The sequence below is a fragment of the Mobula hypostoma genome, chromosome 21, assembly GCF_963921235.1.
Source record: "Mobula hypostoma chromosome 21, sMobHyp1.1, whole genome shotgun sequence".
Lineage (NCBI taxonomy): Eukaryota > Metazoa > Chordata > Chondrichthyes > Myliobatiformes > Myliobatidae > Mobula > Mobula hypostoma.
The window spans coordinates 21297726-21314697 of record NC_086117.1 but is presented as its reverse complement, the minus strand read 5'-3'; the positions used below and the strand labels follow the sequence as shown (position 1 = coordinate 21314697).

Sequence of the window (16972 nt, the reverse complement as noted above, 5' to 3'; positions counted from 1 at the left end):
TTGGGACAATCCTGGAACTCCCTCCTCAGTGACTTGATAGGAACATCTTCAGCAGATGGACTGAGGTTCAAAGAGGAGGGGCTCAGCTTCCAAAGGACTTTACAGATGGACAATAAATGCTAATTTTGCTGATATTGCCCATGGTCCCCAAAATACACATTACTCATACGTGCATGAAAACATACTTACAGGTGTGTGAAAATGAATAGATGCAAATGTCTGCGTTTATATATCCGGACATATGAATGTCATCGTCTGTACATTTATATATAAAATACTTATATGCAATACATAAACTGAATGACACTTTGCAATTGGGGTTGCATGGATCTGTCGGGCAGCCGCCGCTGCTTGGCGACATGCCGTAAAATGTGAGCGGTCGCTGAGGAGACGGGAAGAAGCCTCTTCTTCCGCGGTGCGGATGTTCTCAGTTATTGAGCGCAACATGTAAGTAAAAACGGGCCGTGGTAGCTGGTTTCTTTTCGTCATCCTCCCTCCGTCCTTTCTCACAGGGCGTGAAAACTGCGTAGTAATTGGCAGGCGGAATTCGGAGCGGGATGGGGGAGGTGGAAGAGCGGCCCGGCCCGGGTGGGCCCAGGGCTCCGCCAACCCTAGTCATTCCTTGGCTCCAGTTAGAATTATCCTTGCAAAATATCCTCATCTTCGGAGAAAGGCATCCCTTGTTTACGCGGTTGATTAGATTTAATTATAGTTCTTTATTTAGAAGCAGCTTAATAATATATTTGATGTGAAGGCTGCTAGTCTTTGCCCTTTGAACATGCCTTTGAGGGCTGGCTCCCCCAGATAACAGGACAAATGTGAATTTTGTTTTTAAAGTAACACTTGTATGCAGTTTCTTCACCCCTCTCCCCCCACTGCCCTTGATGGCCTATTTGTATTTTGTGTCTGTGATGAGCTTGTGTTTTTGTATTAATTATTTTTTTTATATATTTCTTTGTATGATAGTGTTTTGTGAAGAATAAGAGATGTTAAAGAAATATTGTTAAAATTGTAAAATTTCAAGTGGAATGAAGAAGCCAAACCAGTGATGCTACTAGCAGATATGCCTGGCTATTAGGAAATGCAGGTACATATTTGGCTGACAAGTGTCATGTCACCCAAAGTGATCAAATTTGACTTCTGGTGCTATCTGTATGTTAACATGTTCTCCCTGTTAATGCTTGGACTTCTTCCCTCATCCCAAAAATCTGGTTGTTGTTAATTGATATGTTTAAGTTGCTTGTAGTATGATTGGGTGGTACAGGATTTGGGAATCTATATGTCCAAGAGAAAGGGTTACAAGGAGAATATGATTACTCTGAAAATTCAGTGGGCCAGATGGTCCTCAAAGCTGTTAGAAAATATAAGGGTAAAACTTAAGGTTGATTGCAAGAGCCAAGGAAAACAGAAAAATAATTGTCCATAAGAGATACCTTTCTCTGTTCCAGCCACCTCTTCTTAAGCTCCTGTCCTCTGGTCTCTCCACCTTTGCCTTCAGTGATGGGGACAAGAAGTTAGCAGACAGGAAGATTGAGCCATAAATTCAGCTGAGTCTGCTGCATTGCTGCTAAATATTTTTTCACCCCTCCAGAAAGCACAGGATAAACTGGAATCTTTCCTTCCCCCAATGTAACTTTGTGTACAGTATATCAAGGGATAAGCTCAGAATTTTGCAAGGAGAAAGATGAAGTGGATTTTCAGGGAGGAGACACAAGAGACTGCAGATGCTGAATTGGGAGCAATATACAAAGTGCTGGAGGAACTCAGCAAGTCAGGTAGAATCTATGATGAGGAGTGGACCGTTGTGTTTGAGTCTAGACCCTTAATCTGGACTGGTTGTTCAAATAATGTTTCTCATGGCTTGGGGCATTTTTCAGTGTTCAAATTCAGGTTATCGTAGGAGATGACTGGATGTTCATACAATTCTGTAATCGGATTGACACTGTGTGGGAAATTGTCCTAAAGAGCAAACGATCTTCATTCAAACCAGCAGCAAATTTTCTGAGGTTTTTTATTTCACTGATACCACTCATCAATCCCAAATAATACAAACTTGATGGACCTATTATGTTTTGATATTTTTGTCTTTGTCCTTATCTAAATCATCATCATCATCAGGTGCCATGCCCAATTTGAGCTTTGACTGCCATGGCCCACACACTCCTGTTTCGGGTCAAGTGGATCAATTCATTGGTATTCATTTCCAGTTCTCTGGCTGCTGTCTCCATCATCATTTGTCTTTGTCTTCTTGCTTCCTTCCCTTCAATCTTTCCCATAATTTTCTAAATACAGTTCATTATATGCAACATAAAACTGTTGTGATTGCAATTTCACAATATACTTTCTCTTGTCCTTTTTCATCTGGAAAGGGAGAACAAAGCAGATAATGTAGAAGTGGGGGGTCAGGAAATTGCCTATTTAAATCATTTTCAAAATATACAGTAGGTTTAGAAATGTTGCTAAAAGCTAAGTTGGGCTGCAGTTTTATTTATGTTTATCCACAATTTTGTTTGTGCATTAACACATTATTATTTGAGTCTTGGCATACATTAGGAAAGCATTCTATATGATAATAGAGGTTCCTGTGGAGGACAGTTGGCTTCATCAGCATGGTTTTGGTTTAGACTTGCATTCAAAACAATGTTGAAATATGCTTGAAATAATTGAGGTTTATTCTCTTGAGCATAATACCTAATATTTGATTCACTTAAGACTGGCCGGCTAGATAGCAGAGAAGCTCACATCTAGAGCTCTGTTCAAGTGGAGTAAGTCAGTTCATTGCCCTCAGCATATCTTGAACCTGCTGTTCTCAAATGTATAAATGGATGTAGTTGTGGCTTATGTCCCACTTTTGTCTCCCAAGTGCACTGCTGCCCCTGTCCCTTGTTAATAATATCAAGAATCAAGGGAAAGTGGAGGTTAGATAGTACAGGAAAAAAAAGTACTTGCAGTTAGGGCCTTGGTTTGATATGCAGGTACTGTACTTGCAAGGCAAATCCTATTGAAATTAGAGGTTTTTTTGTACTGTAGGTAGATCCTGATATTGTTCCACACCAGGTGGCAACCTTGCCATTTCTTTAGCATTTGTCTGTTTTTTACGAGGCCGAGTTGCTAGCTCGACGCTCAACCCAGCACAGATGGGAAGTGTGCAAGGAGCCGGCCGGATTCAAACCCAGGACCACTCACCTCAAAGTTTGATGCGGATGCCACTACACTATCAGCCAACAATAGACCCTTGAAATATAGACTGTTATTCCAGACACGTTGAAGATACTGGAGATTCTCATTCATTGAGTACAGAGATTACACTGCCAGATTAGCTTCCATGTGTTTAGTTAGTTTTTTTTTTGCAGCTTTTCATGAAATTCAGCACTTCATATACTGTACAGATGCTAGAAATACAAAGCGACACACACAAATTGCTGGTGGAACTCAGCAGGCCAGGCAGCATCTATGGAAAAGAGTAAACAGTTGACGTTTCAGACTGTGACCCTTTATCAGGACTGGAGAAAAGATGAGAAGTGAGAGCAAGAACGTGGAGGAATGGGAGGAAGAAGTACAAGGTGGTAGATGATAGGTGAAACCGGGGGGGGGGGGGTGAACTAAAGAGGTGGGAAGCTGATAGGTAAAAAAGGTAAAGGACTAGAGAAGGGGGAATCAGATAGGAGAGGGTAGAAGACTTTTGGGGAAAAAAGGAAGGGGAAGGTGCATCAGAGGAAGGTGATGGGCAGGTAAGAAGATAAGGTGAGAGATGGAATAGAAGTCTGTTAGGAACAAAACTGACATTTTTAAACAATTTTTAAATAAATCTAGAATCGAGCAAATAAAATCTTTGTTGCTATCACATTAAAATATTCAGAAACTGTTAATCTGGCTACAAGGATAACTTTACTTTCACAGTCTGCATATTGAAAATGCTCATTGAAGAAAATGGCCTGGAGAAGGATTGGAGAAGTATTTTTTTTTAGAAGTATCTTTTCTTCTCCCCCTGTGCTCCTGTCCTCACCTAAGCACATTACTGAGGAGTCCCAATTGGATCAGACAACGCAACTGTATCTAATCCAGTGATGGACACAGTAGCTATCATTCCGCAAGTTTTATCTTCAGAGATGCTGCCTGACCTACTGAAAATGTTTAGTATTTTTTATTGTTATTACTGCTTGTGGTTCCGTAGTGGTTGCCAATTTGTTACCACATTTTCCAGTGCAGAATGAAGATTAATGCATTTCAGAAATCTGGCTCAATACACAAAATGCTGGAAAAACTCGGCAGGTCAATAAGCATTAATAGGAAATAGAGTTGAGTCCTGATGAAGGATCTCAGCCTGGAGTGTTGACTGTTTATTCCTTTCCATGGATGATTCCTGACTTGCTGATTTCCTCCAGCATTTTGTGTCTGTTGTTCTGGATTTCCAGCATCTGCAGAGTCAGGCTCTTTCATTTTATTAACACATATTTACTTACCTTTAATAAAATAATAACTTTAGTGAGAAGTTATTTGTTAGAACCATGGAAAAACATACAGGCCCTTCGGCCCACAAAGCTCTGCCGAATATGTCCCTACCTTAGAACTACCTAGGCTTTACCCATAGCCTTCTATTTTCCAAAGCTCCATCCTGGAGTCTCTTAAAAGACCCTATCGTTTCCGCCTCCACCACTCACCACTCTCTGCATAAAAAAAACTTACCCCTGCCATCTCCTCTGTACCTACTTCCAAGCACCTTAAAACTATGCCCTCTCGTGCTAGCCAATTCAGCCTGGGGCAAAGCCTCTGACTATCCACACGATCAATGCCTCTCATTATCTTGTACCAAGTCACCTCTCATCCTCCGTTGCTCCAAAGAGAAAAGGCCGAGTTCACTCAACCTATTCTTATAAGGCGTGCTCCCCAGTCCAGGCAGCATCCTTGTAAATCTTCTCTGCACCCTTGCTATGGTTTCCACGTCCTTCCTGTAGTGAGGCAACCAGAACTGAGCACAGTACTCCAAGTGGGGTCTGACCAGGGTCCTGTATAGCTGTAACATTACCTCTCGGCTCTTAAACTCAATCCCACAATTGATGAAGACCTATGCACCGTATGCCTTCTTAACCACAGAGTCAACCTGCGTAGCAGCTTTGAGTGTCCTATGGACTCGGACCCCAAGATCCCTCTGATCCTCTACACTGCCAAAAGTCTTACCAATAATACTATATTCTGCCATCATATATGACCTACCAAGATGAACCACCTCACACTTATCTGGGTTGAACTCCATCTGCCACTTCTCAGCTCAGTTTTGCATCCTATCAAGGTTCTGTTGTAACCTCTGACAGCCCTCCACACTATCCACAACACACCCAACCTTTGTGTCATCAGCAAATTTACTAACCCAACCCTTCACTTCCTCATCCAGGTCATTTATAAAAATCACAAAGAGCAGGGGTCCCAGAACAGATCCCTGAGGCACACAGTTGATAGATTTTGGCATGGTTCCAGAGGACTGGAAGATTGCAAATGTCACTCCGCTATTTAAGAAGGGGGCAAGGAAGCAAAAAGGAAATTATAGACCTGTTAGCTTGACATCTGTGGTTGGGAAGTTGTTGGAGTCGATTGTCAAGGATGAGGTTACAGAGTACCTGGAGGCATATGACAAGATAGGCAGAACTCAGCATGGATTCCTTAAAGGAAAATCCTGCCTGACAAACCTATTACAATTTTTTGAGGAAATTACCAGTAGGCTAGACAAGGGAGATACAGTGGATGTTGTATATTTGGATTTTCAGAAGGCGTTTGACAGGGTGCCACACTTGAGGCTACTTAACAAGATAAGAGCCCATGGAATTACAGGAAAGTTACATACATGGATAGAGCGTTGGCTGATTGGTAGGAAACAGAGAGTGGGAATAAAGGGATCCTATTCTGGTTGGCTGCTGGTTACCAGTGGTGTTCCACAGGGGTCCTTGTTGGGGCCGCTTCTTTTTACATTATACATCAATGATTTAGATTATGGAATAGATGGCTTTGTGGCTAAGTTTGCTGACGATACGAAGATAAGTGGAGGGGCTGGTAGTGCTGAGGAAATGGAGAGTCTGCAGAGAGACTTGGATAGATTGGAAGAATGGGCAGAGAAGTGGCAAATGAAGTACAATGTTGGAAAGTGTATGGTTATGCACTTTGGCAGAAAAAATAAACGGGCAGACTATTATTTAAATGGGGAAAGAATTCAAAGTTCTGAGATGCAACGGGACTTGGGAGTCCTCGTACAGGATACCCTTAAAGTTAACCTCCAGGCTGAGTCAGTAGTGAAGAAGGCGAATGCAATGTTGGCATTCATTTCTAGAGGAATAGAGTATAGGAGCAGGGATGTGATGTTGAGGCTCTATAAGGCGCTGGTGAGACCTCACTTGGAGTACTGTGGGCAGTTTTGGTCTCCTTATTTAAGAAAGGATGTGCTGACATTGGAGAGGGTACAGAGAAGATTCACTAGAATGATTCCGGGAATGAGAGGGTTAACATATGAGGAAAGTTTGTCCGCTCTTGGACTGTATTCCTTTGGAGTTTAGAAGAATGAGGGGAGACCTCATAGAAACATTTTGAATGTTAAAAGGCATGGACAGAGTGGATGTGGCAAAGTTGTTTCCCATGATGGGGGAGTCTAGTTCAAGAGGGCATGACTTAAGGATTGAAGGGTGCCCTTTCAGAACAGAAATACGAAGAAATTTTTTTAGTGAGAGGGTGGTGAATCTATGGAATTTGTTGCCACGGGCAGCAGTGGAGGCCAAGTCATTGGGTGTATTTAAGGCGGAGATTGATAGGTATCTGAGTAGCCAGGGCATCAAAGGTTATGGTGAGAAGGCAGGGGAGTGGGACTAAATAGGAGAAAATGGATCAGCTCATGATAAAATGGCAGAGCAGACTCGATGGGCCAAATGGCCTACTTCTGCTCCTTTGTCTTATGGTCTTATGGATATATCCCAGAAGAAGTATTCTAAAGGGAGGATGACTTGACTGTGGCTAACTAGGGGATTCAAAGACTGAATAAAAGTGAAGGCGGGGGGGGCATATAATATAACAAAAATTTGTGGGAAGTTAGAGGATTGGGAACTTTAAAAAAAAAACCAGCAGAAAGCAACTAAATTGCCACAAGGAGAGAAAAGGTACGCTAGCCAATAATATAAAAGGTACTGCACATGACATGCAGGATTGACAAAGGACGTCGTATACTTGGATTTACGAAAGGCCTTTGACAAGGTGCCGTGCTGAGGTGCTTAACAAGCTAAGAGCCCATGGTCTTATAGGAAAGATGCTAGCATGGATAGAAGGTTGGCTTACTGGCAGAAGGCAAAGAGTGGGAACAGATGGGGCTTTTTCTGGTTGGCTGCTGGTGACTAGTGGTGTTCTGCAGGGTCAATGTTGGGACCGCTTCTTTACATGTTATATGTGTATAATTCGGATGATGGAATTGACAGCTTTGTGACCAACTTTGCAGAACGATCCAAAGATAAATGGAGAGGCAAGTGGTGTTGAGGAAGCAGTGAGTCTGCAGAAGGACTTGGACAGATTGGGAAAATGGGCAAAAAAGTGGGAGATGGAATATAGTGTACGAAGTATGTGCTCGTGCACATTGGTCGCAGGAAAGAGGGCATAGATTATTTTCTGAGCAGGAAATAAATCTTTAAAAGTCAGAGCTGCAAAAGGACTTGGGAATCCTTGTGTAAGATTCCCTAACAGTTCATTTGCAAATTCATTTGGTGGTATGGAAAGCAAATGTAATGTTAGCATTTGTTTGAAGTGAACTAGAATACAGGTTTCCCAGCCATCCGAAGGTAGAGCATTCCTATGAAAAGGTTCGTAAGCCGGAATGTCATAAAGCGAAGAAGCAATTACCATTTATTTATATGGGAAAATTTTGTGAGCATTCGCAGACCCAGAAATAACCTACCAAATCATGCCAAGTAACACATAAAACCTAAAATAACAGTAACATATAGTAAAAGCAGGTATGATATGATAAATACACAGCTTATATAAAGTAGAAATACTTTTCCACAATCATTGCCTGAACTGTTCTCCGTAGCGAAAATCTCACGCAAGCGCCATCGGCAAAAACAGGTACAAGCGCTCTCCAGTAACATTTAAGATATGAAGCTGCCAAATCATACCAAATAACATGTAAAAATACACAGCCGATATAAAGTAGAAATAATGTATGTACAGTGTAGTATCACCTACCGGAATTGGGAAAGCACGGAGCACACTGATGATGGTATGTTAGACTGAGTCGTCGGAGTTTAGGTGGTGCAGTGGCCCCCACCGTCCAGGCAGCAAACCGATACTGATCCGCGAAGCGTGCAGCGGTAGCCGGGAGGCACACAGCACATCTTTAAGAAAAAAGCTGGAATAAACATGCTAATTAATTAGGTGCCGCCTAGCATGTAATTGTCGGCCCAGATCAGTACTGATTGCCAATTGCATCACCTCTGATCTGGGCCGACGATTACGTGTCGGGCGGCACCTAATTAATTAGCATGTTTATTCCAGCTTTTTTCTTAAAAATGTGCTGTGTGTCTCCCAGCTACTGCTGCATTCTCCGCGAATTGGTATCTGTCCGTGGCCTGGGTGTTGGGGTGGTGGGACACTGGGGTGGCATCTCGTCATCTGTTTCCATTAGAGCAGGCAGCTCATCTCCTATGACTGCCTGCCTCGATGTCGAAGGTTGAGGTTCGTCATCTGCTGTGGCTGAGTAGAAGGCTTGCTTGACTGCTGAGCCTCGTGCATTTTTCTATCATACAGTTCTTTGTAAGCACTCAAACCATCCTGCAAATATCCCCTAAACCGACGTACCCTTTCAAAATTAAAGTCGTACTTTATCATTACTCATTCGGTTTCGATTGTTATCCTTTCCTCTTCCAATTGCATCAGCTCTTCATCTATCAGTTCTTGGTCATGGGATACCAAAACTTGTTCAACATCATCTTCATCAGCTTCCACAAGCCAAACTCACTTAGTCCTTACTTCGTTCACCACGATCAAAACGCTTAATTATTTCTAGTTTTACGCTAAGTGTAACATCCTTACAAGCTCTTTCAGGCTTTTCCGATACCTTAGAACTCATCTTGCAAACAGCTGCTCACAGGCACGTGTTTAAACAATGCCGGCAAGAATGCAGTTCTGAATCCAGGGAAGAGCAGCTGCTTGGGGTGCGCGCTGCCTTTTATCGCGCGCTGATTTTTTTCGCGTGCTGCTTTTTTCGTAACAGTGAAAACACCTTCTGTTAGTGAAAACAGGGTACTAATGTAGGTAACACACATCAAAGTTGCTGGTGAACGCAGCAGGCCAGGCAGCATCTCTAGGAAGAGGTACAATTGACGTTTCAGGCCGAGACCCAGTCCTGATGAAGAGTCTCGGCCTGAAACGTCGACTGTACCTCTTTCTAGAGATGCTGCCTGGCCTGCTGCGTTCAATAGCAACTTTGTGTGTTGCTTGAATTTCCAGCATCTGCAGAATTCCTGTTGTTTACTAATGTAGGTCTTTCATAACAGTGAGGTTTTGTAAAGCGAACGTTCGAAAAGCGGGGGACACCTGTTCAAGACCAAGGATGTAATGCTGAAGCATTATAAGGCAATGGTCAGACCACACTTGGAGTATTGTCAGCAGCTTTGGGCCCCTTTAAGAAAAAAATGTGCTGACATTGGATAGGCCAAGAGGAGATTCACAAGATCGATTCCAGAAAGGAAAGGGTTAGTGTATAAAGAGTATTTGCTGGCTCTGGGCCTGTACTAACTGGAGTTTAGAGGAATGGGTGGTGGGGTGGGGGAGAGGATCTTACTGAAAGGCATAAATCGAGTGGCTATAGAAAGGATGTTTCCTATAGTGGGGGCGTCCAGGACCAGAGGGCACAGTTTTAGAATAGAGGGACATCAATTTAGAGCAGAGACGAGAAGGAATTTCTTTAACCAGAGGATGGTGAATCTGTGGAATTCATTGCCCCAGGCAGCTGTGGAAGCAGAGGTTGATAATTTATTGACTAGCCAGATTACAAGGAGAAGGCAGGAGAATAAGGTTGAGAGGGACAATAAATCAGCCGTGAAGGAAACACTGAGCAGACCTGATGGGTGAATGACATAATTCTGTCTTTAGTCTTATGGAGAGGTGGTAGTGAATTAGCAACTTTGCTTTATTAGCTATGACTTGAGATAAACATAGCGGTGAACTGGGATGCTCTACCTAAACTTGTGCTTGAAATTAAGATCCTAAAGGTGCATGCAGTTTGCTCCAGGTGCTAGGTAATTAAATATGAATAAAGGGTACAACAAAAATTACAGAAACAGATAACTTCCTTGCAATATTACTAGAGGCATGCACTCAATGGCGACTTTATTAGGTAGACTTGTACACCTGCTCGTTAATGCAAATATCTAATCAGTCAATCATGTGGCTGCCATTCAATGCATATAAACATGCAGACATGGGCAAAAGGTTCAGTTGTTGTTTAGACCAAATATCAGAATGGTGAAGAAATGTGATCTAAGTGACTTTGACCATGGAATGATAATTGGTGCCAGACACTGCTGTATCTCAGAAACTGCTGATCTGTGATTTTCACATACAATAATCTTTAGAGTTTACAGAGAATGGTGCGAAAAACAAAACATAAAATCAGTGAGTGGTAGTTCTGTAGGCAAAAACACCTTGTTAATGAGCAAGGTCAGAGGAGAATGGCCAGAGTGGTTCAAGCTGACAGGAAGCCAACAGTAACTCAGAAAGCCATGGGTTACAACAGTGGTGTGCAGAAGAGCATCTCCAAAATGCACAACACATTGAACTTTGAAATGGATGTCAACAGCAGCAGAAGTCCACACAGTGTTCCTTTCCTGTGGCCACTCTATTAGGTACACTCGTACAACTAATAAAGTGGCCACGGAATGTACGCTCCATTCATATCATTAACTGCCTTGTTCCAATATGATAACAACACTGGCGTGTATTCAATAAATGTGGAAACATCATCAAAGTGATGAAAAGTGTGGCCCACCTCTTACTAATCCTGTAATTTCTTAGCTCCAAACTCATCACAAACTGGTCAAGGTTTGGACCAAAGAATTGAGTTTCAGAGGTCAGTTGAGATGAATCTGCCTGCCCTGTCAGCAAAGCATTATTTGACTGCATGAGGTAGCATCAAGGGTGTGGTGGCATCAGGGAGGCTCATTAAAACTGAAATCAGTGGGCATTAAAGAAAAGGTGATTGGAATCGTAACCACTGTCACTTAACTGTCTTTCCAAATGGAGCTTTAATCAATGTTCTGGTAATATTTTGTAATTTAATATGGCATGTTTTCTGCACTTCCTCCAAACTCTACTATGCAGTTCTCAGCACTGGTGAGCCTCTAATCTTAACTGTTATTAGGAGAGAATCAAAGTGAATGGCTAAGGACATGAGTTAGAAAGCGAGCATAACTGAGGATCAAATTCAGATAATTACACTTAATGTTTTAAAAAATGTAAAATCAAAAATATGTGATATCATGCAATAATTTGTGGTAGGTAAGAAAGAAATGGGCCAAAATATTATTAAAGTAGTACTGATGCTCTCACTGGCATCTGCAGACAAAACAGACTGCATCATGCTTCTTCCCCTCATCTCCTTCCTACCCATTTTAGACTTAATGTGTGATGTTTGAGTTTAACCTTAAAACAGAAATAAATCCAGACTGTTAACTTCAGGGGATGAGTGCATTCCCCTTTTCTGCCACCTTCATCACAATTAACAAATCTAATTGTTCACGTTTTAATAAAAACAACGTAGCAATATGTGAGTCAACCATAAAATAAAATTATAAAACTTGTATTATGCAATCCAAGTTGTAGTAACCAAAAGGAGGTTATTCTTGATTGCAAACAGGAAGTTCAACAGATACTGGAAATCCAGAGCAACACACACACAATGCTTGAGGAACTCAGTAAGTCAGACAGCGTCTATGGATATGAATAAACATTCAACGTTTTGGGCTGAAACCTTTCTCTCAGCCTGAAACATTGACTATTTATTCATTTCAATAAATGTTGCTTGACATTACTGAGTGCGTCCGGCAATGTGTGTGTGTTATTCAGCCTGTTGAGTCTTTCATTTGTTCCTTGCAGACTGATCCTTTCAGAGCCATTCTTCCACACTTCCCCAAAGCCCTGCAAATTAATCTGTCAAATCCCCTTTTGGAAGATCTGATGCTCTTTCCATTAGCCTTTTGGGTAATGACTTTTAGATCATAACTGCTTTTTATGTAATTTTTTTAAAAAATCACTTTTTATATCTTTTTTTCAAAATTTTAAGCATGTGCCCCAGGTCCTTGTACTGAAACATTTTGTTCTTTCCCATATACTTCTATCAAATCTTCTATCTCAACCTCCTTTGATTCAATGATAACCAGTCCAGTTCTCTAGTCGAACCATAGAGCCAAAGTAAGCATTGGTTTATGATAATGTCAACAGAAGTACTAAATTTCACATTATTGCACCAATGATTGAGGAACAAATGAACCATGTACAGAGATAATATAGCTCTGATTTATTTATAGTTATCAGTTTCATTTGTGAAGTAAAGTAAGATTTTTTGCAGATTTTTCTTTCCTTTTATGATATTAGAGGCTCACTCCTGACACGATGCATTTTTATAAGACTGGCAGAAGGAAAGATGGGTTATGGTGGATGAGTGGTGTACAAAAACAATCTCATCTTGATTTGAGAATATTGCAATTGTGAACAGTAATTTCCCTTGCTGAAATTTCTTTTTTTTTCCCTCATGTCCCAGCATAAACCAGAAAGATCAGGAAAAGAATAGAAATGATTGGAAATTAAGCTGTTACTTGTTTTGATGCATTTTAATTTTTTTACCTCTTCTTTTGCAGACCTTTGAACAGGAAACAGTGGGGAGCTGTTGACCATTAACAGACGATGATTTGTTTGTTGTTTGCGAAGCCACATTTTCTCGGACTCCTGTCACTGAGAGAACATTGCAGCAACCTGCCTTGATGCCTATATTCCCAATCCCCCGTCGGGTGCGTTCCTTCCATGGCCCCCATTCTACATGTCTACATTCGGCATGTGGCCCAGTTCGGACAACGCACCTCGTCCGGACCAAATACAGTAGCTTCGACCTTTACTTGAAATCACGGTGGCTGTTTTGTTTCATCCGCTTCCTGTTGTACTTCAGCTGCAGCCTCTTTACGTCCATACTCTGGGTGGCACTGTCCATCCTCTTCTGTATCCAGTACTTCTTCATACGTGTGTCCCTGCGCTTTCAATACAAGCTTTCCATAGTGCTTCTGTTGCTGGGGCGTAGGCGTGTTGACTTTAACACAATGAATGAACTCTTTATCTATGGGATCCATGTGACAATGCTGCTAGTTGGAGGACTGGGCTGGTGTTTTATGGTGTTTGTTGATATGTAAATAAGAGTGCATGTGAGAAATGGTTTTGTGCATTATAGTGTAAAATATATTGTTTACAATCATGCAAAAAGATTATTTGATTTTTATTGAAAACAAAATCTTGCTATGTTAAAATATATGAATCATCAATCATTGCTTTGTTTCTTTTCCCACCTCTCACTCACTCTCTCCTCCCCGTCCATGGTATGTCTGCATCGTTTTGATGAAGCATTACACAAGCCAACAGTAAAATTACAGGAGTAAAGAAGTCTTACTGCAGTTATACACATCCAAAGCACCATACATGTTTTGGAAATGGTGGAGCAGAAGTTCATTAATTAATTGGATTAATATATAATAGAGGGAGTTGCCAAGTGAATGAAGTCAGAATAAAATAGCCTATGTTGTTCAGAGGTTTGAAGAAAGAGTGGTAATTGTATCCCACAAGGTTCTGATCAGGCATGATGAGGTGGATACTGAGGGCCAGTTTACTCTGTTGGGGAGTCTAAACTGGGGAATTTAGTCTAAGAGCAACAGGGTTGAGTATTTGAAACATACTTTCATCCAGAATCGTGAACATTTTGTATGTTGGGTGTCTACAGATGGTATATCAGGCTAGGTTGAAGGTTACAGAATTTTGGATTCTTGGAGAATCAGGGAATATAGGGTTTGTGCAGGAAAATGGAGTTGAAGTCATGGATTAGCTGTGACTATTTAACATTGGGCAACTTGAGGAAGCCAGGTAGTTGATTCCTATTTCTGTTTTTGTTTGGGTTGAAAACCCATCACTCTGTCTGGAGTTGAGCTCCATTGACGTAGGTGACACTTAGTATCCTTAGCTCAAATTAAATGATCTGATCTTAAAGCCTGGGAGACCAGACAGCTCCAAATGCCCTTGATAATCTATGATTCGACAAAGAGAAGATGTAATGAATCAAAGCCTCCCAATCTAAATGCATTTCAGTAAATGACTGTGCATCGAGTGAAAATGGGAGGGATACTCTTCTAATTCAGATAGTCTTTTTAGCAGCCGTAGGCTAGGCCTGGTAAGAAAAGAAAGGCTATTTAGCAACGAGTTGTTATGAACACTGGAAGAAAACTATCTCCTTAAAAGTAATTGGTATAAATGCTATTTAGATTATAAGAGCTAAGCTAGGGATTGTGAAAATGAAAGTGGAATAAACCAGCTCCAAGTGAGAAGGATTCAAAGTAATATGTGATTCAGAGAAATGGGAAAATTTGAGGATGTAGAAAGGATTCGGGCAGAAGATTAAGTACTGTTACCAGAGTTTGCATTGGATGCACTTTAAAAATATTAAAGATGCTAGAAGGCACAGTCGGGAATATTTTGAAATGATAATATAGAAGTGCGAAACATGAATACAATTGTCTTATGGTTATGTTGTGACACTGGCATCAATGACAGCATTAATGACTGAGGAAAATATCAGTAAGTTGCTTGTTGGATTTTCTAACTGGTTATTGGTGCCTTTAGAGGAATCTGCTACTTTGGGGATTTTTTGGTACATTTGTCTTCTGGAATCACAGATTCAATGGTTACTTTCAAATCAAAATTTAAATACTTGAAGTTAAATATGAACTATTGTGCTGATGGCCAATTGAATAGATTCTAGGGAAGTGTATGATCATGCACTTTGTTAGAAAGAATAAAGGCATAGACTATTTTCTAAAAGTTCAGTGAATTCAGAAATTTCAAGTGGAAAGGGACTTGGGAGTTCTTGTGCAGAATTTCCTGAAGGTTAAGTTGGTAGTAAAGAAAGCAAATGCATTTTGAGAGAATTAGAATATAAAAGCAAGGATGTAATGCTGAGGCTTTAGAAGGCATTGGTCAGGCCATATTTAGATTATTGTGAACAGGTTTAGGCCCCATGCCTAGGAAAGAATATGCTGGCATATGGCAGAGTCTAGAGGAGTCGAATAAGAATGATCCCAGCAATGAAAGGGTTAGTGTATGTGGAACATTTGATGGCACATGGCCTGTACTCAACTGTAGTTTAGAAGAATGTGGAGGATTTCATTGAAACTACCAAATATTGAAAGGCCTTGACGGAGTGAACAGGGAAGAGATGTTTCGAATAGTGGGAGAATGTAGGACATGAGGACACAGTCTCAGAATAAAAGAACATCCCTTTAACAAAGATGAGGAATTTGTTTAGCCAGAGTGTGGTGGATCAGTGGAATTTATTGCCCCAGACAGCTTTGGAGGCCAAACCATTTTGGTATATTTAAAGCAGAGTTTGATCGTTTCTTGATTAGTAGAATGTCAAAGGCTACGGAGCAAAGGTAGGCAAATGGCGTTGAGAGGGAAATAAATAAATCAGCCATGATTGAATGGGAGAATAACCTTGATGGGCCAATTAGCCTAATTCTGCTGCAATGTCTAATGGTCTCATAAAATTTGCAAGAATTGTGGTGAAAGTGTATGTCAGTGAAATTCATTGAAAATACTTTTAAAAAGTTGTAAATGCATATGACTTATGTTGTATGATTTTTTTTACTAGTCCATTCATCTGTTAACTTTAGGCATCGCAAGACATTTTAAACAAACACTGGAAAACTCTCCAGTGCTACGTTCTCTTGGAATGAAAACAAATATGATTGCTCTAGGTTGATCTATTTGCTGGTATTTTCTATACTGAGCATATTCAAAAGGGTAACAATTATACCAATGTCCAAGAAGAGTAGTGTGAGCTACTTTAATGACTACTCCAGCAGCACTCACATCTACGGTGATGAAATGCTTTGAGAGGTTGGCGATGGCTGGAATCAACTCCTGCCTCAGCAAGGACCTGGACCCACTGCAATTTGCCTATTGCCACAATAGGTCTACGGCAGACACAAGCTCAATGGGGCTTCACGCAGCCTTTGATCATCTGGACAAAACAAGCACCTATGTCAGGATACTGTTCGTTGACTATAGCTCAGCGTTTAACACGATAATTCCTACAGTCCTGATCAAAAAGCTACAGAAAATGGGCCTCTGTATCTCCCTGTGCAATTAGATCATTGACTTCCTAACTGGAAGATCACAATCTGTGTGGATTGGTAATAACATTTTCTCCACGCTGACTATTAACACTGGTGTACCTCAGGGATGTGTGCTTAGCCCACTGCTCTGCTCTCTATATACCCATGTCTGTGTGGCTAGGCATAGCTCAAACACCATCTATAAATTTGCTGATGATACAACCATTGTTGGCAGAATCTCAGATGGAAACAAAAGGGCGTATTAGTTGAGTGGTGTTGCAGCAACAATCTTACACTGAACATAAGTAAAACCAAAGAGCTGATTGTGGACTTCAGAAAGGGTAGAATGAGGGAATACGAACCAATCCTCATAGAGGGATCAGAAGTGGAGAAATTTCAAGTTCCTGGGTGTCAATATTTCTGAAAATCTAACTGAGCCCAAATACAGATACAGCTATAAAGAAGGCAAAACAACAACTATATTTCATTATTAGTTTGAGGAGGTTTGATTTGCCACCTAAAACATTTGAAAACTTCTACAGATGTACCATGGAGAGCATTCTGACAGGCTGCATCAATGT

The 16972-nt window shown here is 41.0% G+C and overlaps 1 protein-coding gene across 2 annotated transcripts; it reads left to right on the top strand.

Moving 5' to 3' along the window:
- The first annotated feature begins 295 nt into the window (after window positions 1–295).
- Window positions 296–16653, top strand: LOC134359625 (transmembrane protein 250). Of its 2 annotated transcripts, XM_063073125.1 has the most exons (3): window positions 355–447; window positions 967–1087; window positions 12882–16653. In XM_063073125.1, the coding sequence occupies exon 3, from the start codon at window positions 13005–13007 to the stop codon at window positions 13422–13424; it is 420 nt and encodes a 139-aa protein (XP_062929195.1). In that variant the 5' UTR covers window positions 355–447; window positions 967–1087; window positions 12882–13004; the 3' UTR covers window positions 13425–16653. The 2 variants fall into 2 exon arrangements, with proteins under 2 accessions (XP_062929194.1, XP_062929195.1); XM_063073124.1 differs by lacking the exon at window positions 967–1087 and having other exon boundaries at window positions 296–447.
- The last annotated feature ends 319 nt before the right edge of the window (window positions 16654–16972 follow it).